The sequence below is a fragment of the Helianthus annuus genome, chromosome 7 (assembly GCF_002127325.2).
Source record: "Helianthus annuus cultivar XRQ/B chromosome 7, HanXRQr2.0-SUNRISE, whole genome shotgun sequence".
In the NCBI taxonomy this organism is placed as follows: Eukaryota; Viridiplantae; Streptophyta; class Magnoliopsida; order Asterales; family Asteraceae; genus Helianthus; species Helianthus annuus.
This window is the reverse complement of record NC_035439.2, coordinates 51,061,177-51,085,186: the sequence shown is the minus strand read 5'-3', so window position 1 is coordinate 51,085,186 and position 24,010 is coordinate 51,061,177. Positions and strand designations below refer to the sequence as shown.

General features: G+C 41.7%; 1 protein-coding gene across 1 annotated transcript; it reads right to left on the bottom strand.

Annotated features, from left to right (window-relative positions):
* On the bottom strand, nucleotides 1-23,440 carry LOC110881108. The gene is made up of 7 exons (XM_035974905.1): nucleotides 23,332-23,440; nucleotides 23,110-23,245; nucleotides 12,413-12,419; nucleotides 12,022-12,305; nucleotides 11,821-11,946; nucleotides 11,401-11,735; nucleotides 1-88 (listed from the first exon to the last, which is right to left on the bottom strand). The coding sequence occupies exons 1-6, from the start codon at nucleotides 23,438-23,440 to the stop codon at nucleotides 11,657-11,659; spliced, it is 741 nt and encodes a 246-aa protein (XP_035830798.1). The 3' UTR covers nucleotides 1-88; nucleotides 11,401-11,656.
* Nucleotides 23,441-24,010: the final 570 nt, after the last annotated feature.

Below are 24,010 nucleotides of genomic sequence, written 5' to 3'. Positions count from 1 at the left end.
ACAACCCATCTAGGGGTCTCGACCCTTTCTTTGCGTGTGTTTGTAACCAGAATTCACTGAACTTGACGCGCCGCTTCAAGGTCTTCTCCTACATGAAATCCCAAAATTATTATATATATCAATTGATACATGTTTGCTATAGTATAGGGGTATTTTTTTACATGATAAGATTTTCAGGTTCGTGTTAGGTTCGGGTTCGTTTAAAATTTCCGGGTTCGGGTTGAACCCGCCAACCCGATCCATTTAACACCCCTAAATACCCGAGCTTCATCTCTATGTTTAAATTTAGCTCAAAACGAACTTTACTTATACAAATTTATCAAAGTCGTAAAAAAAACAAAGTTCGTATAACTTATGTTTTTCAGAGGTACACTTTACATTTGATTGTTATATAATTCTAGTGACGAAAGTTAAATATTTAAAATAAAGGGGGGCTGAAGAATTGAATCGGTGCCGATAGGGGTGAGCATAGAAACAAAACCGACCCGACCCGGGATAGAACCGACCTGACCCGATACCCGAACTGCATAGAATATAAGAATCGAACATTGGACACTATGCTATTCATCGGGTATCAGTCCACTGTGAAATCGGGTCCTCGGTTTTGGTGAAATACCCAAGACCGCCATTGCAGTTGTGTCAGACCCCCAAAATCCACCTGCGGAGTATCACCACTTGGGAGCGTGACTGACCAGGATCAAGCCACCAATCATATAGAACAACGTATATAGTAAACGTAAATGTCATTAAACCAAACCAATCCACATGAATGGTGTTTCAAACATGAGTATGAATTCAACGTTTAGCGGAAGCGTAAGAGTAAAAGCCCAATCATAAGTAAAGTATGTAATGTCAAAATGTTTAAATCAAGCATTCACGATCCTTGTCCACAACGACCGCGCCTCCCAGTGCAAGCTCCAAGTATACCTAACGACATGCAAGGCATGTAACAGAGAGTCAACAACTAGTTGAGCGAGTTCACAGTAAGTAAGTTTGTTATAGTAAGTTCCTTTCGTAACGTGTGGCTCTACTGGGCCGATAGTATGTTCTATTGGTGGGGGCTTCCCATAATTGCATTTACACTAGACTATTCGTAACCATATGTGTTCTTCTTAACCCGAGAACAGTAGTACGTACAAGCTTTACGTAGGTTTTACGTAAGTGTCCTTCTTTACCCGAGGACAGTGGTACGCGTGGGGTTTACGTAGGTTTTACGTAAGTGTCCTTCCTGACTCCGGAAGACAGTAGCATATGAGTGTTTACGTAGGTTTTACGTAAGTGTCCCTCAAAACCTGAGGACAGTGGTAAGTACTTGTTTACGTAGGTTTTACGTAAGTGTCCTGCTTAACCCGAGGACGATGGTAGATAGTCTAGTAACAGTGTAAGCACAAGTATCTATTCAATCTCATTCCTCCAATCCCATTCCCAAACCCCGGGAATCCCATGCCTTGGTAAGAGTGTGAACTCACCTTGGTTTGCTCGGTATGTTATTGCTTCTAGTGTTAATTTATGATTAGGTCCGTTACACACGACCTAGGGTACATTGCACATAAACTCGATGGAAGTGTTTACGTTCAATTATGATGTACAAGTCCTTGATGTCTAAACAACTGTGATTCGTGTGATAGTTGTGTACAGAATGATAACACACAGTAGTATACAGTTACATTCAGCAATATACAGTAACATGCAAAGTGTTTCTTATAACGGTTTTGACTTAGCATCATAAGCATCATAAGTTAACTCAGACTTTTCAAACATTAACAAAAGTCGGATCATGTGTGCATACATTTAAAGCTCGGACATGGCTTAAGCATGAAGTTCGGACAAGCATCAAGCATAGAAACTCGGACAAGGCATCATATCTTAAAAGTCAGACAAACAACCCCTAGTGAAACTCGGACCATGTATATCAAAATCAAAAGGTCAGACTATGTGTTTCAACTTTTAAAAAGTCGGACTATGTATCACCACTAAAAGTCGGACTAGGCATGATGACCAAAAGTCGGACCCCTTGTCATAAACAAAAGTCGGACCCCTTGTCATAAACAAAAAGTCGGACCCCTTGTCATAAACAAAAGTCGAACCCCCCATATATCTTTCAAAAAGTTCGGACATTATAACACACTTGAAAGTTCGGACAATATTATGCATAAAGAGGTCGGACTATACTTCATTCATGAAATTCGGACATGTAACACTATAAAACTCGGACCCCAAGACCTCATGAAGTTCGAACCTTGTGATGTGTATAAAATTCGGACCTAGTGTCCTTTACAATAATTCGGACTTCACAAAACATCAAGCATAACTCGGACATCATCAAGTAAACAAAGTTCGGATAGCATTAAGTAAACAAAGCTCGGACTTTACATGAAATCAAGAGTCGGGCCACTATCAATCATGCGAACATTCAACATCATTGTAACAGTTATGTTTTTACGATCAAGAAACCCTAATTTTATACCTTTGCATTGCAGTAGTCTAATCATTAATCAAACATTCTATCATTACAGGCATCTTAACATTCCACAAGAGATTACACAACTGATTTTAAACCATTTCACAACAATCATAATCTATCAATAAACACAGAACTATTATATGCTGAACCAGGGTTTTGCATGAATCACATAATCAAGGATTAACAACAGGAAATCATTAAACAATTACCTTGGATTGATTCTAGATAAAGAGAGGGATCAAGAGTGATGATTGAGAGCTTGTGCCAATGATGAAGAAGATGATTGTAGAGAGAATTGAAGAGAAGGATGTGAAAGTACGTATATTGGTTTTGTGATATGATTAGTGAAGAAGATTAGGGTTAAGAGTTGTTAAGGTTTCACAATCTACTCTACTCACCCCTAAGTATCATCTTTTACATAAAACACACCCATCACAATGTAATTTACAGTTTTTTTTGGGTAAAGGGTTACCCCGGTGATTCTATTAAAATGCAACCGCAATTAAGTACAAGTAGTGAGGATATGTTCCACACTAGTTCATATACAGGACATGCCCCATATATGTAAAACAAAAAACCAAAGACCAATAACACCCCATATCCTAGTCTACTATACATCATGACACGACATCTAGTAGACAAACAATGCAAAAACACATAACCATGCATGTATTTGTCAAATCTTTCGTAAATAATAATTTACAGTTTCATCACCAAGTTCATGTATTTGTCAAATCTTTCGTAAATAACACATAACCATGCACAATCACAATATACTTTATCAAACCAAAACGTATACAGTTACAACGCAACCAATTGTGCAAGTAAACAACTAAACAAACAGTGAACGTGCAATAAATGCAAAAGTGGAATCTCGGAAACTCGAGTTGTCACATTATTCCCAACTTGAAAGAAATTTCGTCCCGAAGTTTAGCATGCGGTTACTGAGGAAGCTAGGTAAGTTGCATCGTTTATTGGTTTTCCTGGGGTGTCACATCATCCCCCTGTTGATTTGGAATTTCGTCCTGAAATTCCGCAGTAGTGTTCCATTTGGTCTTCTTTTTCCCAGGTATACTCTGGGCCACGACGGGAGTTCCAACGAACTCGTACAAGAGGTATTCTGGTGTTCTTGAGGACCTTAACATCCCGGTCCGTGATTTCAACAGGTTCCTCAACGAAATGCAACTGTTCGTCGATAGTGAGTTCCTTCAAAGGAACTATGAGGGTCCCATCTGACAGACACTTCTTCAGATTCAACACGTGGAATACGTTGTGAACTGCACCGAGTTCAGCTGGTAGATTTAGTTTGTAGGCTACTTTGCCTATTCTTTCAGTGATTTCGAACGGTCCAACATACCGCTGATTGAGCTTGCCTCGTTTACCAAAACGGACCACACCCTTCCAGGGTGAGACTTTAAGTAGCACTCGATCCCCAACTTGGAACGCGATCGGTTTCCTGCGCTTATCAGCGTAACTTTTCTGGCGATCACGAGCTGCCGCCATGTGTTTTCGTATCTGTGCAATTCGTTCAGTAGCATCAACTACCATTTCTGGACCTGTGATTTGACTATCCCCCACCTCTGCCCAACAGAGATGTGACCGGCATTTACGTCCGTACAATGCCTCGAATGGAGCGGCTTGTATGCTGGTGTGGTAACTGTTATTGTACGAAAACTCCACTAAAGGGAGATGTTTTTCCCAGCTATTGCCAAAATCGATAACACATGCTCGAAGCATGTCTTCTAGAGTTTGAATCGTGCGCTCAGACTGCCCATCCGTCTGAGGGTGATAAGCTGTGCTCATATCTAACCGAGAGCCAAAAGATTTGTGCATTGCTTGCCACAGTTTTGAAGTGAATCGTGCATCCCGATCCGAAATAATAGAGGTGGGCACTCCGTGCCTTGAAACAACTTCTTTCAAGTAGACGTCTGCTAAGGTAGAGAACTTATCCGTTTCTTTGATAGCCAAGAAATGAGCAGACTTTGTGAGTCGATCTACGATCACCCAAATAGTATCATTCCCACGCTGGGATCTAGGCAGGCCAGTAACAAAATCCATGGAAATTTCTTCCCATTTCCACTGTGGTATCTTGGGTTGCTGAATTAGGCCTGAGGGTTTCTGGTACTCGACTTTGACTCTCGCACAAGTCAAACACTTGCCGACGTAAGTTGCTATGTGGGCCTTCATGCTAGGCCACCAATATGTAGTTCTGAGATCGTGGTACATTTTATCCGAACCTGGATGTACCGAGTAGCGAGACTTGTGAGCTTCATCCATAACAAGTTCTCGTAAACCGCCATATAGTGGGACCCAAATGCGTCCTGTTACGTAATAGGCGTCTTCTTCCTTCTGTTCTAATCGTTGCCTTGAGCCGCGTAGGGCTTCATCCCTGACGTTTTCTGGTTTCAATGCTTCTACCTGAGCATCTCGTATCTGTGCAGGAAGACTAGACTGAATAGTGAGCTGCAAGGCTCGTACACACCTAGGTAAAGTATCTTTTCGACTGAGAGCGTCAGCCACAACATTGGCTTTGCCTGGATGGTACTTGATGGCGCATTCGTAATCATTCAGTAGTTCAACCCATCGACGTTGTCGCATGTTCAATTCCTTCTGCTTGAAAATATGCTCGAGACTCCTGTGATCGGTGTAAATAGTGCACTTGGTACCGTACAGGTAGTGTCGCCATATCTTAAGCGCGAAAACAACAGCTCCCAGCTCTAGATCGTGCGTCGTGTAGTTCCGCTCGTGAATCTTGAGTTGACGTGACGCATAAGCAATAACTTTATCCTGGTGCATCAATACACAACCAAGCCCCTGTATCGATGCGTCACAATAGACCACAAAATCATCCATGCCCTCTGGCAATGAAAGAATAGGTGCGCTGCATAGCCTATCCTTTAGGTACTGAAAAGCCGTTTCTTGTGTATTACCCCAATGATAGGTAACACCTTTCTGTGTCAACAAAGTAAGCGGCTGTGCGATCTTGGAGAAGTCTTTGATGAACCGTCTGTAATACCTCGCCAAACCCAAGAATTGGCGTATTTCCGTTGGTGTACGCGGTGCAGGCCACTTCCTGATCGAATCTACCTTGGATGGATCAACATGAATCCCATCCTTGTTTACCACATGGCCTAAAAAGTGGACTTCACGAAGCCAGAAGTCACATTTTGAAAACTTGGCGTACAGTTGTTCCTTTCGAAGAAGTTCCAAGATAAGCCGTAGATGCTGCTCGTGTTCCTCCTGACTCTTGGAGTAGATCAGGATGTCGTCGATGAAAACAATCACAAACTTGTCTAGATAAGGCTTGCACACCCTGTTCATAAGATCCATGAAAACTGCCGGCGCGTTCGTTAGCCTGAATGGCATGACTAGGAACTCGTAGTGGCCATAGCGAGTTCTGAATGCTGTCTTAGAGACGTCCTCATCCCGGACTCTCAGCTGATGGTAACCTGACCTTAGATCAATCTTGAAGTAGTAGCTCGACCCTTGCAACTGATCGAATAAGTCATCAATGCGTGGAAGAGGGTAGCGGTTCTTCAGTGTCACCTTGTTCAGTTCGCGGTAATCTATGCACATTCTAAAGGTACCGTCCTTTTTCATGAATAATACTAGAGCTCCCCAAGGCAAAGAGCTAGGACTAATAAAGCCCTTATCCAAGAGCTCTTGTAGTTGCTTTGACAGTTCTTCCAGTTCAGTTGGAGCTAAACGATACGGTGCGCGAGCTGTTGGTGCTGCTCCAGGAGCTAGTTCAATCTGGAATTCGACCTGGCGATGAGGCGGTAGACCAGGTAAATCTTCAGGAAACACTTGAGGAAAATCGCGTACAACTGGGATATCCTCTATTCTCTTCTCCATCATTGATGCATCAGTAACTAGTGCCAATATGGCAGTGTGACCCTTTCGTAAACATTTCTGAGCCTTCAGGAAGGAGATGATGCCAACCACAGCACCACTCTTGTCGCCTTGAACTTCGAGAGGTTCTTTACCAGTACGGTGAATACGAATGATCTTCTCCTTACATAGGATCTCTGCTTACTGTTTGGATAACCAGTCCATACCAATGACGATGTCAAAACTACCCAGAACTATAGGAATGAGGTCGATGGAGAAAGTCTGACCAGCGAGGATAAGATTACAACCCTGAACTATGTGTGTGGCCTCTAGACTCTTGCCATTAGCTAACTCTACGACATGTTTGGTGTTTAGGGGAGTTGGTGCACGTTTTAACATTTGGCTAACTTTCAAAGACACATAACTAGTATCCGCACCCGAGTCAAACAATACAGTAACATAAAAGTAGTCAAGAAGAAACTTACCCATAACTACGTTGGGATCATTCCTGGCATCACCCTGCCCCAGCACAAATGCACGACCCCTAGCGCCGTTGTTCCCATCATTGTTGTTTCCCCCGTTGTTGTTGTTCCCATTACCCTGGTTGTTGTTGTTCTGGTTTCGGTTTAACTGAGGGCAGTGTCTTTTGAAGTGACCTTCAGCGCCACAATGAAAACATCCTTTGTTGCCCTGTTGCTGATTCTGATTCGCAGGCCGCGGACTCCTACAATCCTTGGCCTCATGACCCATCTTGAGGCACCTCTGACAGCGACCCTTGTTGCACTGGCCACTATGGTGTCTGTTACAGTTGTTGCACTTGGGGTGATTCCCCTGGTATCCTTTCTGCCCGCGACTACCAGAAGACTGCTGACCGGGGCTCTGGTAGTTATCAGTCTTTCGCTGCTGAATCTGAGACTGAGCTGTAGCTGATCCTTTACTGGAAACCCCCTCCCATTTTCTCTTGTTATCACTGGGGGGTAGCAGGAGTAGCAGAAGGGGTAACGGTAGAAGTAGCGCTGATGCGCTTAGGCAGCCTGTCTTGTTCCACTGCCTGATCCGTGAGACGATGAGCTAGACGTTAAACATCCTGGATGTTGTTATGGTTAGCCGATGTCACGTGGCTTTGAATTTCCGGTGCTAGCCCTTTAAGATACAATTCGATACGCCTGATAGGTGGGTCTACCATAGTTGGACACAGGACGGCCAGCTCGTTTGACCGTTTGGTATATGCCTCGATCTCCGACCCTGTCATTTTCAAATTGAAGAACTCCACTTCTAATTTGTGGATGTTTTCTCGTGAGCAGTACTCTCGCTTAATCAGCTCCTTGAAATCATTCCAAGGAGTGGCGTTAGCAGCTGCCAACCCTAAAATCTGAACTTGCGCGTTCCACCAAGTTAGTGCAATTCCTTCAAGTGTACCAGTGGCGTATTTCACCCTGCGAGCCTCAGGGCATTCACACATCTCGAACACAGACTCGAGCTTTTCGAACTAATGGAGGAGTCCCACTGCTCCCTCCGTGCCACTGAACGTGCTTGGACGACAGTCCATGAAATTCTTGAAAGTGCAAACAGGTTGCTGAGCGGGTTGACCTAATGTAAGAATAGGACAAGGTTAAACACAAGAGTTGGTTTAGGAATGTAGGATCTAAAGATCCTAGTATGAGTTACGACTGCAGGGTATACCTCCTGCGTTTGCAGCTGCAAGTGCTGCAGCAACTTGTTCGTTGATGAGAGCCGTCAACTGGGCTTGAGTCAAGTTAATACGTCCAGCCATGATCTTCATAGCAAATGTAACATAAGTGAGAGAGGTTCGCGAATAGTGCGATGACAGAAGAGAGTAAGCACACAAGTGTTCTCAAGCAGTAACGAATAGTAAGCAATGTAATCTAAGCATACCACAAGCAAAGTTCTATGTAATTCTAGCATGTAGGCAATAAACATAAACCTTATTACCTAGGATGTTGAGTCTTGCACGTGGAGCGAGGCGTCGTTGTGGATCGTTGAGCACTGTACTGGTTATAGTCTGGTTTTAATAAAAACGTTTTTCCCTTATTAAAACCAAGTTCTCTATAACCAATGGCTCTGATACCAGTCTGTCACACCCCCAAAATCCACCTGCGGAGTATCACCGCTCGGGAGCGTGACTGACCAGGATCAAGCCACCAATCATATAAAATAACGTATATAGTAAAAGTAAATGTCATTAAACCAAACCAATCCATATGAATGGTGTTTCAAACATGAGTATGAATTCAACGTTTAGCGGAAGCGTAAGAGTAAAAGCCCAATCATAAGTAAAGTATGTAATGTCAAAATGTTTAAATCAAGCATTCACGATCCTTGTCCACAACGACCATGCCTCCCAGTGCAAGCTCCAAGTATACCTAACGACCTGCAAGGCATGTAACAGAGAGTCAACAACTAGTTGAGCGAGTTCACAGTAAGTAAGTTTGTTATAGTAAGTTCCTTTCGTAACGTGTGGCTCTACTGGGCCGATAGTATGTTCTATTGGTGGGGGCTTCCCATAGTTGCATTTACACTAGACTATTCGTAACCATATGTGTTCTTCTTAACCCGAGAACAGTAGTACGTACAAGCCTTACCTAGGTTTTACGTAAGTGTCCTTATTTACCCGAGGACAGTGGTACGCGTGGGGTTTACGTAGGTTTTACGTAAGTGTCCTTTCTGACTCCAGAAGACAGTAGCATATGAGTGTTTACGTGGGTTTTACGTAAGTGTCCTTCGAAACCTGAGGACAGTGGTAAGTACTTGTTTACGTAGGTTTACGTAAGTGTCCTGCTTAACCCGAGGACGATGGTAGATAGTCTAGTAACAGTGTAAGCACAAGTATCTATTCAATCTCATTCCTTCAATCCCATTCCCAAACCCCGGGAATCCCATGCCTTGGTAAGAGTGTGAACTCACCTTGGTTTGCTCGGTATGTTATTGCTTCTAGTGTTAATTTATGATTAGGTCCGTTACACACGACCTAGGGTACATTGCACATAAACTCGATGTATGTGTTTACGTTCAATTATGATGTACAAGTCCTTGATGTCCAAACAACTGTGATTCGTGTGATAGTTGTGTACAGAATGATAACACACAGTAGTATACAGTTACATTCAGCAATATACAGTAACATGCAAAGTGTTTCTCATAACAGTTTTGACTTAGCATCATAAGCATCATAAGTTAACTCAGACTTTTCAAACATTAACAAAAGTCGGATCATGTGTGCATACATTTAAAGCTCGGACATGGCTTAAGCATGAAGTTCGGACAATCATCAAGCATATAAACTCGGACAAGGCATCATATCTTAAAAGTCAGACAAACAACCCCTAGTGAAACTCGGACCATGTATATCAAAATCAAAAGGTCAGACTATGTGTATCAACTTTTAAAAAGTCGGACTATGTATCACCACTAAAAGTCGGACTAGGCATGATGACCAAAAGTCGGACCCCTTGTCATAAACAAAAGTCGGACCCCTTGTCATAAACAAAAAGTCGGACCCCTTGTCATAAACAAAAGTCGGACCCCCCATATATCTTTCAAAAAGTTCGGACATTATAACACACTTGAAAGTTCGGACAATATTATGCATAAAGAGGTCGGACTATACTTCATTCATGAAATTCGGACATGTAACACTATAAAACTCGGACCCCAAGACCTCATGAAGTTCGGACCTTGTGATGTGTATAAAATTCGGACCTAGTGTCGTTTACAATAATTCGGACTTCACAAAACATCAAGCATAACTCGGACAGCATCAAGTAAACAAAGTTCGGATAGCATCAAGTAAACAAAGCTCGGACTTTACATGAAATCAAGAGTCGGGCCACTATCAATCATGCGAACATTCAACATCATTGTAACAGTTACGTTTTTACGATCAAGAAACCCTAATTTTATACCTTTGCATTGCAGTAGTATAATCATTAATCAAACATTCTATCATTACAGGCATCTTAACATTCCACAAGAGATTACACAACTGATTTTTAACCATTTCACAACAATCATAATCTATCAATAAACACAGAACTATTATATGCTGAACTAGGGTTTTGCATGAATCACATAATCAAGGATTAACAACAGGAAATCATTAAACAATTACCTTGGATTGATTCTAGATAAAGAGAGGGATCAAGAGTGATGATTGAGAGCTTGTGCCAATGATGAAGAAGATGATTGTATATTGGTTTTGTGATATGATTAGTGAAGAAGATTAGGGTTAAGAGTTGTTAAGGTTTCACAATCTACTCTACTCACCACTAAGTATCATCTTTTACATAAAACACACCCATCACAATGTAATTTACAATTTCATCACCAAGTTCATGTATTTGTCAAATCTTTCGTAAATAACACATAACCATGCACAGTCACAGTATACTTTATCAAACCAAAACGTATACAGTTACGACGCAACTAATTGTGCAAGTAAACAACTAAACAGACAGTGAACGTGCAATAAATGCGAAAGTGGAATCTCGGAAACTCGAGTTGTCACAAGTTGATTCTCTTGTTGAAATTCAGGGTCAAGGGCCTCTCAATTTTCAAACGTAGTTCACAGCTGATTCAATTCAGCACAATCAAACACAGATAATGCTATGATTCAAAAGGAAGATATAAATATCTAACTGAGATTCAAACCCAGGCGAGTAAATTTATGATTACCATAATATCTTGAAAGAAGCAGCCAAGTTAGATTGCAGATTGATGGATTACTTGAAGAAATAAGTATAAATTGCAGATTGTAGGTGAAACAGTTCCATATTCATTGTTATCGATGAACAAACTGATGTTGCGATTTAAGACTTTAGGTTAAAACATTATATTGTTGCTGGGCCTGGTTGGCCCATTCTATTTGCTTGGTAAAAGTCGGTCCACAAGGTTTGGTCGGTTTTCTTGTGTTCAAGAACTGACCCGAAACCCGAAAATTGTAAAATACAAGAACCGAATTAATACCTCTATTAATAGCTAAGGTTCGGTTTCGGGTAATTTACGGTTCAGGTATCGGTTTTTTTCGGGTCAGCCCTATTTATACTCACCCCTGTGTGTTTTAAAGATGACAAATTAACGTTTCTCACCATGTTTTTTCTAACCGTGAGAAAGCTCTTCGAGGCAAGGGTATGCCTGCCACCCGTTGCTTTTCCTCTCTTATCGCTGTTTTGAGAAGCTTTGTTTATCCATGAAACAGTATTCCAAGCATGCACTAGCGTTTCCCAAGACTCTTGACTCATCCACAGTGGCTTAAATGGAGGAATTGGAGTCAAATCGTTCTCAACTTCCGCACCCTCTTGGATCGCAAGGGCCTTGGCTTTATCACGAGCCCTCTTCAACAAATTAGAAACTTCCCCTTAATGCACTTCTCCCAGCATGAGTGAATTGATGATTTCGAAATATCTTCCCATCGGTAGTATTGCTACATAAAAGCATTTATTAATAATATATTAATTATTTATTAAGTCATAAGCATTATCATATACAAATGGGCAGTAAGTATACACCTGAAAACGCTCAAACAAGCGTTCGCGATGATGGGAAGGAACATCTTTCCATCCTTTCCATGGACCCACCACAAAGACTTTAAGTTGGATCCAATGGTCCGAGAAACTTTATCATGATCATTGAATCTACAAAACGAAAAGAATGAACATTAGTAATGATTTTATTCACGTATAAAGAGAATAATTACATACAAAACTTACTCATCATTTTCAACCCAAATCCAAGTGCGATTTTCGGGTGTGCGTAGTGGAGCTGGAATAACAGGTCCACGCCCAACAACAGCGACATGCTCATCAACATCATTAAGCTCGTGCTGCAACTGACCCCTACTAACACCTTGACCAGCACCTTGACCCCCACCACGTCCGCTACCTCGACCACCACCTTGACCCGTACCAGCACCTTGACCCTCACCACGTCCTGCTGAACTGCGTGCCATATTTTCTACAACAAAAATAAACTTATTAATATTCATAAATAAGGACTGTTATATAAAACAAGTGTCAATAAACAATATTCAATGTATGGATGTTGTTTAAGCTTGGGGTAGTTTGGTTACGATTTATTAGGTTTTATTCTTTAAAAATATACCTGATAACTGTTACATAATATAAATTAGATTTTAAAATTTGGGCTATCTCTAAAAATATACCTGATAAAAACCGCATTCGTATTTACTTTCAAGAGGTTGTGATGAGGTCTTAGCGTTAGTGTTAGGTCTTGTTAGATCTAAAAATTCCAATTCCAGGAAGCAATTCAAGAATCACAATTTTTTTCTCAAATAACATCACAGATATCATATTTAATTACAACGTATCATAAAAAGTAAATGGAAACAACTCAACAATGAAGTTTAATCATACCTGCAGGTCTTCCGATTACAACAACTAGTGTAGGAGGCTTCTTCACAACCGTTCACAGTGAAAACATTGATATAGAGTTGAGAAGGATGAAAGCTCCGAATGATGCGCATTGTGCGATAGGTAGGATGTGAGGAAACGAATTAGGGTTGGCTGGGAACGTGGTTTGAGGTCCTGATCGTGTTGTAGTTGGTTATCTGATTTATTCGACTGTTGATTATCTGGATGGTGTAGAAGATATTAGGGTTTTCTTTTTTTGGGTAAAGAGCTACCCCGGTGATTCTATTAAAAACAAACCACAAATAAGAACAACTAGTGAGGATGAGTTCCACACTAGTTCATATACAGGACATGCCCCATATATGCAAACCAAAACACAAATGTATCAATGACACCACATAACCTAGCCTACTTTACATCATGAAAAATAATGTAGACAAACAATATACACACAAAAAACAAAAACCCTCAACCTCCATCATCAATCAAATACGAAGAAATCACACACCATCCGCCCCTTAACACGACATAGAAACCGCCTATCCATTGTAGAGCTTTGTGGAAGATGTGCTTGCCCCGGCTCTTGAAGATGAAGAACGTGTACCCGAAGTCATAAAATCATTAGTTTCATTATAGACTTCAACAACCTCCTCCTCGTCCGAATCCTGCTTGTCACTAGTCTACTTAACCTTCTTCTCCACTTGACCCACAGTGCTACCTCCCTGATCTCCATTATCGTCCTTAAGGACATCAAATGGGTTAGATTGTGACAACTCGAATTTCCAAGATTCTTTTTCGTATTTATTGCACGTTCATGTATTGATTAGTCGCGTATTTGCACAATTGATTGCCATGGGATTATATATGTTTTGATTATTGGATTGTGCATAGTTGTTTCTTATTTGTGAAATTGGTAAATATATGAACTTGGTGGTGAAATTAGGAAATGGTTATGAGATGGCGTGCATGTGTAAAATATAATACTTAGGGATGTAAATGGTAATTAGTGAAATCCTAGATACTTAACCCTAATCTCAACTTCACTAATCACTTTCACAAAAACCAAAGCACGTACATTCATTTTCTCTAGCAATCATCATCACCAAATCATTGGCAAGACATCACAAGATTTATTTCTTTTCTTCTCTAGGATCAACACAAGGTAATTGTAAATGATTGTTTATTGATTGATGGATTGTTATCAATGTATGGTTCTTGTAATTCTTGAAAAACCCTAGTTTATGATATGAGGGTTCTGTGTTTTTAATTGATGTTGATAATTGTGATTATGATGATGATTAGTGCATACTCGGTAGATTATTCTTGTGACAATTGTTGTTGAATTGCATTTGGTGATTTGCTATGCTTCTGCCGTCAACACATATGAATTAGGGTTTTGAAATTGCTTGATCAATAGGAAACGTAACTGATTTGATGCAAAGAATGAGCGATTGAATTGTTTCCCTGAGTTATGTGAAGCCATTGTTTGTCTGAGTTTAATTATGAGGTAAAAGTGGACCGAGTTTATTAGATGAAAACAAGGTCCGAGTTTAATATGATGCAACATGTCTGAGTTAATATGATGAATCATGTCCGACTTTATTGCCTGTGCATTGTCCGAGTTAATCCCTTAAATGCTGTCCGAGTATATTGTTAATTGAAGGTCCGAGTTTAATCCCTAAGTGATGACCGAGTTTAATGGATCCTTTGATCCGAGTTTAACATGACAACACCCCATGTCCGAGTTTAAATAGAAGCATGGGACCGAGTTTAATGTTATGCCTTAAGGACCGAGTTTAATATTATGTATTTTGACCGAGTTTACTATAATGTTAACTGGCCCGAGTTTAATATAATATCATTTGGCCTGAGTTTAATATGGTATCATTGGGTCCGAGTTTGATATGATGTCATGTAACCCGAGTTTATTACTTGAATGTTACCCGAGTTTATTACTTGAAGGTGGTCTGAGTTTAATACTTATCACATGGAGTCCGAGTATCACATGTTATTCATGTCTGAGTTTGCTAAACACTTAGGTCCGAGTTTGTGGCTTGTGATATTGGTCCGACTTTAAGGAGAGGAATCTCTCATGTCCGAGTTTATGAGGATCACATGAGCCGAGGTTGTGTCAAGCATGATGGACCGAGTTTATAGACACAAGGGTCCGAGTTTGTGTGTGTAACATGATGGTCCGAGTTATTATTGATATATGTCCGAACTATTTACATATTTGTGTAATGTCCGAGCTTAGACAAGATCCCCTTTGGTCCGAGTTTGAACAGGGGAGATCCCCCCCCCCCATACTGTCTGAGTTTTAGAAGGGCAAGGCCCTGTCTGATGTTATGTGATATCCAATTTGAAACAATGAACTGTGTGATTTATAATGACTAACTTGTTAAGCTTATTAACGATAATATAATGTAAGTGCGTTATCAGTGGTAACTAGGTTAACACCCACGTGAGATTAAACTGTGTAATCAAAGACACGACGCATGAATTACGTGAATTGTATGAATGGGTTAACTGTTACGTGATACATGATTGATACATGATATTGGCTATCAAGCACTATGTGACATTAGATTGCATGCGGGTTATTACGAACATGAACTGATTGAATATACGTGCATACGATAGGTCGGGATTGACTAACTGTGAGCGTGTGTATTCCTTAGCATACCGAGCAAACCAAGGTGAGTTCACACAGCCAAGGCATGGGGTTCCCAGGGTGGGAATGGGATTTGATTATTTACTGGTACTTATCTATACTGGAACGTAGTGATGTGATTTGATGAACTATGGTACATACTCCGCTGATTGAACTACGATTAGACTAGTAACACTTATTGAACTGATCTTCGCACACCTGCCAAGGGTTGGCCGCGATATTATGACTGACTTCGCACACCTGCCTTTGGGAAGGCCGCGAACTGAATTTACTAATCTTCGCACACCTGCCTGGTAGGCCGCGATACAGGTAAACCTAGTCTAGAATACTTGGGACGAATATCCCCTAATATCTTCGCATACCTGCCTGAGAGGCCGCGATGGAAACTATACGATACATGATATAAACGAACGAACATACTATTACTCGTACCATACTATTACTGAACTGTTTACGGTGAACTCGCTCAACTAGTTGTTGACTCTCTGCTGCATGCCTTGCAGGACCTTAGGTACTTATGGAGCTTGCACAAGGAGGAGCGGGTCGTTGTGGGATCTGGATCGTGGATGTTATGTTATACTTACAACACTTGAACTATTTACACACATTGGATATCATTATTACGCTTCCGCTACTTAAATTATGTTTTGTTGGAACATCAATCGTATTGAATAATCGGTTTACATTTATTATACTTGACATTAACTACATGTTCGATATGATTGGTGGCTTGGTCCTGGTTAGTCACGCTCCCAAGCGGTGATACTCCGCAGGTGGATTTTGGGGGTGTGACAGATTGGTATCAGAGCCATTGGTTATAGAGAACTTGGTTTTAATATAGGAAAACGTTTTTATTAAAACCAGACTATAACCAGAACAGTGCTCTCAACGATCCACAACGACGCTTCGCTCCACGTGCAAGACTCGACATCCTAGGTAATAAGGTTTATGTTTATTACCTGCTTGCTAGAACTGCATAGAACTTTGCTCGTAGTATGCTTACATTACTTTGCTCACTACTTGTTATTGCTTGAGAACACCTACGTGCTTACACTTTTCTGTCATCGCCCTACTCGCGAACCACTCTCACTTACATTACTTTTACTATGAAGATCATGTCTGGAAGAATTAGCATGACACAAGCCCAGCTAGAGGCTTTCGTTCAAGCTCAAGTTGCTGCGGCAGTTGCAGCAGCTCAAGCAGGTCAACATGCACAGCAGCCTGTCTGCACTTTCAAGTACTTCATGGACTGTCGTCCAAATTCCTTCAGTGGCACCGAGGGGGCAGTGGGACTCCTCCATTGGTTTGAAAAGCTAGAGTCAGTATTCGAAATGTGCGAGTGCCCTGAGGCTCGCAAGGTCAAGTACGCCACTGGCACTTTGGAAGGAATCGCGTTGACTTGGTGGAACGCGCAAGTACAGATCTTAGGGTTGGCAGCTGCTAACGCCACACCCTGGAACGATTTTAAGGAACTTATCAAAAGAGAATATTGCACGCGTGAAGATATTCACAAGTTGGAAGACGAGCTGTACAATTTGAAAATGGTTGGATCTGAGATCGAAGCGTATACTAAACGGTCAAACGAGCTGGCCGTGCTGTGTCCAACTATGGTAGACCCTCCGTACAAGCGCATTGAGATGTATCTCAAGGGATTGGCGCCAGAGATCCAGAGCCATGTGACATCGGCCAATCTTGACAACATTCAGGCTATTCAGCGCCTCGCTCACCGTATTACAGATCAGGCAGTGGATCAGAACAGACTGCCAAAACGTGTCAAGGCTACCACTACTGCTGTCACCACTTCTGCTACTCCCAGTGACAACAAGAGGAAATGGGAGGGGGATTCCAGCAAGGGATCAGTTTCTGTTCAGTCTCAGCAGCGCAAGACAAATGACTACCAGAATTCGAGTCAGCAATCATCTGGCAGTCAGGGGCAGGGTGGATATCGGGGAATTCACCCCCTGTGTAATAAGTGCAACAGACACCACAGCGGAAGATGTCGCAGGGAACAATGTCAAAGATGCCTCAAGATGGGTCATGAGGCTAAGGATTGTAGAAGCTCTCGACCAGCAAATCAGAACCAGCAACTCCCACCACCAGCTCCACAGAACCAGCAGCAGCAACCACAGCGTGGAAACCGGGGATGTTTCCAGTGTGGGGCAGAAGGTCATTACAAACGCGATTGTCCTCAGTTGAATCAGAATCAGAACCACAACAATAACCAGGGCAACGGGAACAACAACAACAACAACAGGGGAAACAACAACAACAATGGCAACGAGGCAAGAGGTCAAGCTTTTGTGTTAGGACGAGGAGACGCAATGAACGATATTTGAACTTATAACTTCTTTTTGGGTTTTTCATTATTATGTTTCCGCTATTCGAACAAAGTTTGGTTTGAACATCAATTGTATTGGGTTTTATGAATTATTTTAACTACTATACTTTATGTTTGATATGATGGATGGTTTGATATTATTGAGCGCACCTGCCGTATTTATGGACCCTATGAACAGGGTGTGCAAACCTTATCTTGACAAGTTCGTCATTGTCTTCATCGACGGCATTCTGATCTACTCCAAGAGTCAGGAGGAGCACGAGCAGCACTTACATCTTATCTTGGAACTCCTTCGAAAGGAGCAATTGTACGCAAAGTTTTCTAAATGCGACTTCTGGCTTCGTGAAGTCCACTTCTTAGGCCATGTGGTGAACAGGGATGGGATTCATGACAATCCATCCAAAATAGATTCGATCAGGAACAGACCTGCACCGCGTACACCGACGGAAATACGCCAATTCTTGGGCTTGGCGGGGTATTACAGGCGATTCATTAAAGACTTTTCGAAGATCGCGCAGCCGCTTACGCTACTGACACAGAAGGGTGTCACCTATCACTGGGGAGAGTCCCAGGAAACCGCTTTTCAGTACCTAAAGGATAGGCGTTGCAGCGCGCCTATTCTCTCATTACCAGAGGGCACGGATGACTTCGTTGTATATTGTGACGCATCAATACAGGGTCTTGGTTGCGTATTGATGCAACGGGATAAAGTTATTGCCTACGCCTCTCGTCAACTCAAGGTTCACGAACGGAACTACACGACGCACGATTTAGAGCTGAGAGCTGTTGTCTTCGCGCTTAAGATATGGCGACACTACCTGTACGGTACCAGGTGCACGATTTACACCGATCACAGGAGTCTCGAGCATATTCTTAAGCAAAAGGATTTGAACATGCGTCAACGGAGATGGGTTGAACTTCTGAACGATTACGAATGCGCTATTAAGTATCATCCAGGCAAAGCCAATGTTGTGGCCGACGCTCTCAGTCGAAAGGACACCCTACCTAGACGCGTACGAGCTTTGTAGCTCACTACTCAGCCTGATCCCCCTTCACAAATACGAGATGCTCAGGTGGAAGCATTGAAACCGGAAAACGTAAAGGATGAAGCTTTGCGTGGCTCAAGGCAACGATTAGAACAAATGGAAGACGGCGCCTACTATGTAACAGGACGTAATTGGGTCCTATTATACGGCGGTTTACGAGAACTTGTGAGGGATGAAGCACACAAGTCTCGCTACTCGGTACATCCAGGGTCGGGTAAAATGTACCACGACATTAGCACAACATATTGGTGGCCTAGTATGAAGGCCCACATCGCTACTTACGTTGGCAAGTGTTTGACATGTGTAAAAGTCAAAGTGGAGTATCAGAAACCAGCGGGCCTACTTCAACAACCCAGGATACCACAGTGGAAATGGGAAGAAATTTCCATGGATTTTGTTACGGGCTTACCTAGATCCCAGCGTGGGAACGATACGATATGGGTGATCGTGGATCGACTCACCAAGTCTGCACACTTCCTAGCGATAAAGGAAACGGATAAGTTCTCCACTCTCGCAGACATCTATCTTAAGGAAGTTGTTTCAAGGCACGGGGTGCCCATCTCCATCATTTCGGATCGCGATGCACGATTCACGTCAGAGCTATGGCAAGCGATGCACAGAGCGTTTGGCTCTCGTTTAGACATGAGCACAGCATATCATCCTCAGACGGATGGGCAGTCTGAGCGCACAATACAAACTCTTGAAGACATGCTTCGGGCATGTGTTATTGATTTCGGCAACGGCTGGGAAAAGCATCTCCCTTTGGTGGAGTTCTCGTATAATAACAGTTATCACACCAGCATTCACGCCGCTCCATTCGAGGCATTGTACGGACGTAAATGCCGGTCACCTCTCTGTTGGGCAGAGGTGGGGGTTAGTCAGATAACGGGTCCAGAGATTGTAGTGGACGCCACAGAAAAGATTGCACAGATACGACAACGCATGGCGGCAGCTCGTGACCGTCAGAAAGCCTACGCGGATAAGCGTAGCAAGCCTTTGGAATTTCAGGTCGGGGACCGGGTGTTATTAAAAGTCTAACCCTGGAAGGGTGTGGCTCGATTTGGTAAACGAGGCAAACTCAATCCACGGTATGTTGGTCCGTTCGAAATCACTGAAAGAATAGGCCCAGTAGCCTACAGATTGAACCTACCAGCTGAACTCGGTGCAGTTCACAATGTATTTCACGTGTCAAATCTGAAGAAGTGCCTGTCAGATGAGACCCTCACAGTTCCTTTTAAGGAACTCACTATCGACGAGCGGTTGCAGTTCGTCGAGGAGCCGGTTGAAACCACGGACCGGGATGTTAAGGTCCTCAAGCACAAGAGAATCCCTCTTGTCCGAGTTCGTTGGAACTCCAAACGTGGCCCAGAGTACACCTGGGAACGCGAATACCAGATGACAGAAAAGTACCCCCAATTATTCGAAACCAATGCAACCACTACTGAGACTGAAGCTACTACAACTGAATTTCGGGACGAAATTCCAAATCAACGGGGGGATGATGTGACACCCCGGGAAAACCAGTGAACGATATAACCTACCTAGCTTCCTCAGTGAGTGCGTACCAAATTTCGGGACGAAATTTCTTTTAAGTTGGGGATAATGTGACAACTCGAATTTCCAAGATTCTTTTTCGTATTTATTGCACGTTCATGTATTGATTAGTCGCGTATTTGCACAATTGATTGCCATGGGATTATATATGTTTTGATTATTGGATTGTGCATAGTTGTTTCTTATTTGTGAAATTGGTAAATATATGAACTTGGTGGTGAAATTAGGAAATGGTTATGAGATGGTGTGCATGTGTAAAATATAATACTTAGGGATGTAAATGGTAATTAGTGAAATCCTAGATACTTAACCCTAATCTCAACTTCACTAATCACTTTCACAAAAACCAAAGCACGTACATTCATTTTCTCTAGCAATCATCATCACCAAATCATTGGCAAGACATCACAAGATTTATTTCTTTTCTTCTCTAGGATCAACACAAGGTAATTGTAAATGATTGTTTATTGATTGATGGATTGTTATCAATGTATGGTTCTTGTAATTCTTGAAAAACCCTAGTTTATGATATGAGGGTTCTGTGTTTTTAATTGATGTTGATAATTGTGATTATGATGATGATTAGTGCATACTCGGTAGATTATTCTTGTGACAATTGTTGTTGAATTGCATTTGGTGATTTGCTATGCTTCTGCCGTCAACACATATGAATTAGGGTTTTGAAATTGCTTGATCAATAGGAAACGTAACTGATTTGATGCAAAGAACGAGCGATTGAATTGTTTCCCTGAGTTATGTGAAGCCATTGTTTGTCTGAGTTTAATTATGAGGTAAAAGTGGACCGAGTTTATTAGATGAAAACAAGGTCCGAGTTTAATATGATGCAACATGTCTGAGTTAATATGATGAATCATGTCCGACTTTATTGCCTGTGCATTGTCCGAGTTAATCCCTTAAATGCTGTCCGAGTATATTGTTAATTGAAGGTCCGAGTTTAATCCCTAAGTGATGACCGAGTTTAATGGATCCTTTGATCCGAGTTTAACATGACAACACCCCATGTCCGAGTTTAAATAGAAGCATAGGACCGAGTTTAATGTTATGCCTTAAGGACCGAGTTTAATATTATGTATTTTGACCGAGTTTACTATAATGTTAACTGGCCCGAGTTTAATATAATATCATTTGGCCTGAGTTTAATATGGTATCATTGGGTCCGAGTTTGATATGATGTCATGTAACCCGAGTTTATTACTTGAATGTTACCCGAGTTATTACTTGAAGGTGGTCTGAGTTTAATACTTATCACATGGAGTCCGAGTATCACATGTTATTCATGTCTGAGTTTGCTAAACACTTAGGTCCGAGTTTGTGGCTTGTGATATTGGTCCGACTTTAAGGAGAGGAATCTCTCATGTCCGAGTTTATGAGGATCACATGAGCCGAGGTTGTGTCAAGCATGATGGACCGAGTTTATAGACACAAGGGTCCGAGTTTATGTGTGTAACATGATGGTCCGAGTTATTATTGATATATGTCCGAACTATTTACATATTTGTGTAATGTCCGAGCTTAGACAAGATCCCCTTTGGTCCGAGTTTGAACAGGGGAGATCCCCCCCCATACTGTCTGAGTTTTAGAATGGCAAGGCCCTGTCTGATGTTATGTGATATCCAATTTGAAACAATGAACTGTGTGATTTATAATGACTAACTTGTTAAGCTTATTAACGATAATATAATGTAAGTGCGTTATCAGTGGTAACTAGGTTAACACCCACGTGAGATTAAACTGTGTAATCAAAGACACGACGCATGAATTACGTGAATTGTATGAATGGGTTAACTGTTACGTGATACATGATTGATACATGATATTGGCTATCAAGCACTATGTGACATTAGATTGCATGCGGGTTATTACGAACATGAACTGATTGAATATACGTGCATACGATAGGTCGGGATTGACTAACTGTGAGCGTGTGTATTCCTTAGCATACCGAGCAAACCAAGGTGAGTTCACACAGCCAAGGCATGGGGTTCCCAGGGTGGGAATGGGATTTGATTATTTACTGGTACTTATCTATACTGGAACGTAGTGATGTGATTTGATGAACAATGGTACATACTCCGCTGATTGAACTACGACTAGACTAGTAACACTTATTGAACTGATCTTCGCACACCTGCCAAGGGTTGGCCGCGATATTATGACTGACTTCGCACACCTGCCTTTGGGAAGGCCGCGAACTGAATTTACTAATCTTCGCACACCTGCCTGGTAGGCCGCGATACAGGTAAACCTAGTCTAGAATACTTGGGACGAATATCCCCTAATATCTTCGCATACCTGCCTGAGAGGCCGCGATGGAAACTATACGATACATGATATAAACGAACGAACATACTATTACTCGTACCATACTATTACTGAACTGTTTACGGTGAACTCGCTCAACTAGTTGTTGACTCTCTGCTGCATGCCTTGCAGGACCTTAGGTACTTATGGAGCTTGCACAAGGAGGAGCGGGTCGTTGTGGGATCTGGATCGTGGATGTTATGTTATACTTACAACACTTGAACTATTTACACACATTGGATATCATTATTACGCTTCCGCTACTTAAATTATGTTTTGTTGGAACATCAATCGTATTGAATAATCGGTTTACATTTATTATACTTGACATTAACTACATGTTCGATATGATTGGTGGCTTGGTCCTGGTCAGTCACGCTCCCAAGCGGTGATACTCCGCAGGTGGATTTTGGGGGTGTGACATAGATGTTGAAACCTGCTTCGAACTTCTCAAGGATTGTATTGGTTTCGGTTTGCTAATAGGTCTATAAACTAACTTGGGTTTCTGATTTTTCATGTGGAGGCCTTGGTTGTTAGCTTTCTTCTTTTTGGAACCCACAACTTGAAAATCATCACTCATCTTTTCAGCTTCCCCATTCGAAACAAACTGAGGGTTCTTTGGGCACGAGCTATCTTCATGACCAAACACACCGCAAGAAGAACACCTTAAAGGCTCCCAATCATATTCAATTTAACCTCCACCTTAGAATAACCATTACCATCTAAAGATGGAATTGCAACAGTAACACTCCTCTTAAAATCAGCCCCCGCCTGAACTTCAATAAGAGCCCTAGCATAACTACTTCTACCCCAAGACTCAGCACACATCGTGGCAGTATACGAATCCAACATCTTGGGCCCCCCCCTATCTTAGAGGCAACCAAACTAATACCATCCTCAGTATATGCCGCTAACGGCACATCATGCATCTTAACCCAAACTGGAATAGCTTTAATATCCTCTTTCTCTAGTTTGACAGAGGCCGACCACTCCTTCAAAATTATCGGAACATTTCTTATCATCCATGGCCCATCCTCTAACATTTTATCCACCCATTCCTTTGTTTTGAAAGATATTAGGGTTTTCTCAAAGCCCGTTATTTTGTCAAAGCCCATTATTTATTTGTTCTTGTTTTGCGACTTGAAGTTTTAACATTGAAATATTAAGGGGGTGTTTGGTGTTGTGTTTTCAAAATAGATTATACGTTTTCAAAATAGCTTTTGCGTTTTCAAAACTGCGTTTTGAAAAAAGCATGTAGGTACATGCTTCTCTAAAACTGCATTTTGGAGGCAGATAATCACTTTTTCATCCAAACACTTTTTTAGATTATTTATGTTTTACAAACGCAATAATCAAATAATCACTTTAAAACGTAATCCCAAACACCCTCTAAGTGAG

Coding starts and splice junctions, on each gene's coding strand:
- LOC110881108 (XM_035974905.1), bottom strand. CDS start 23,440: ATGTGTGCTGAGTCTTGGGGTAGAAGTAGTTATGCTAGGGCTCTTATT. Junction 23,246..23,331: donor TGCAATTCCATCTTTAGATG/GTAATGGTTATT, acceptor TTGGTCATGAAG/ATAGCTCGTGCCCAAAGAAC. Junction 11,947..12,021: donor ATTTGGGTTGAAAATGATGA/GTAAGTTTTGTA, acceptor TTCGTTTTGTAG/ATTCAATGATCATGATAAAG.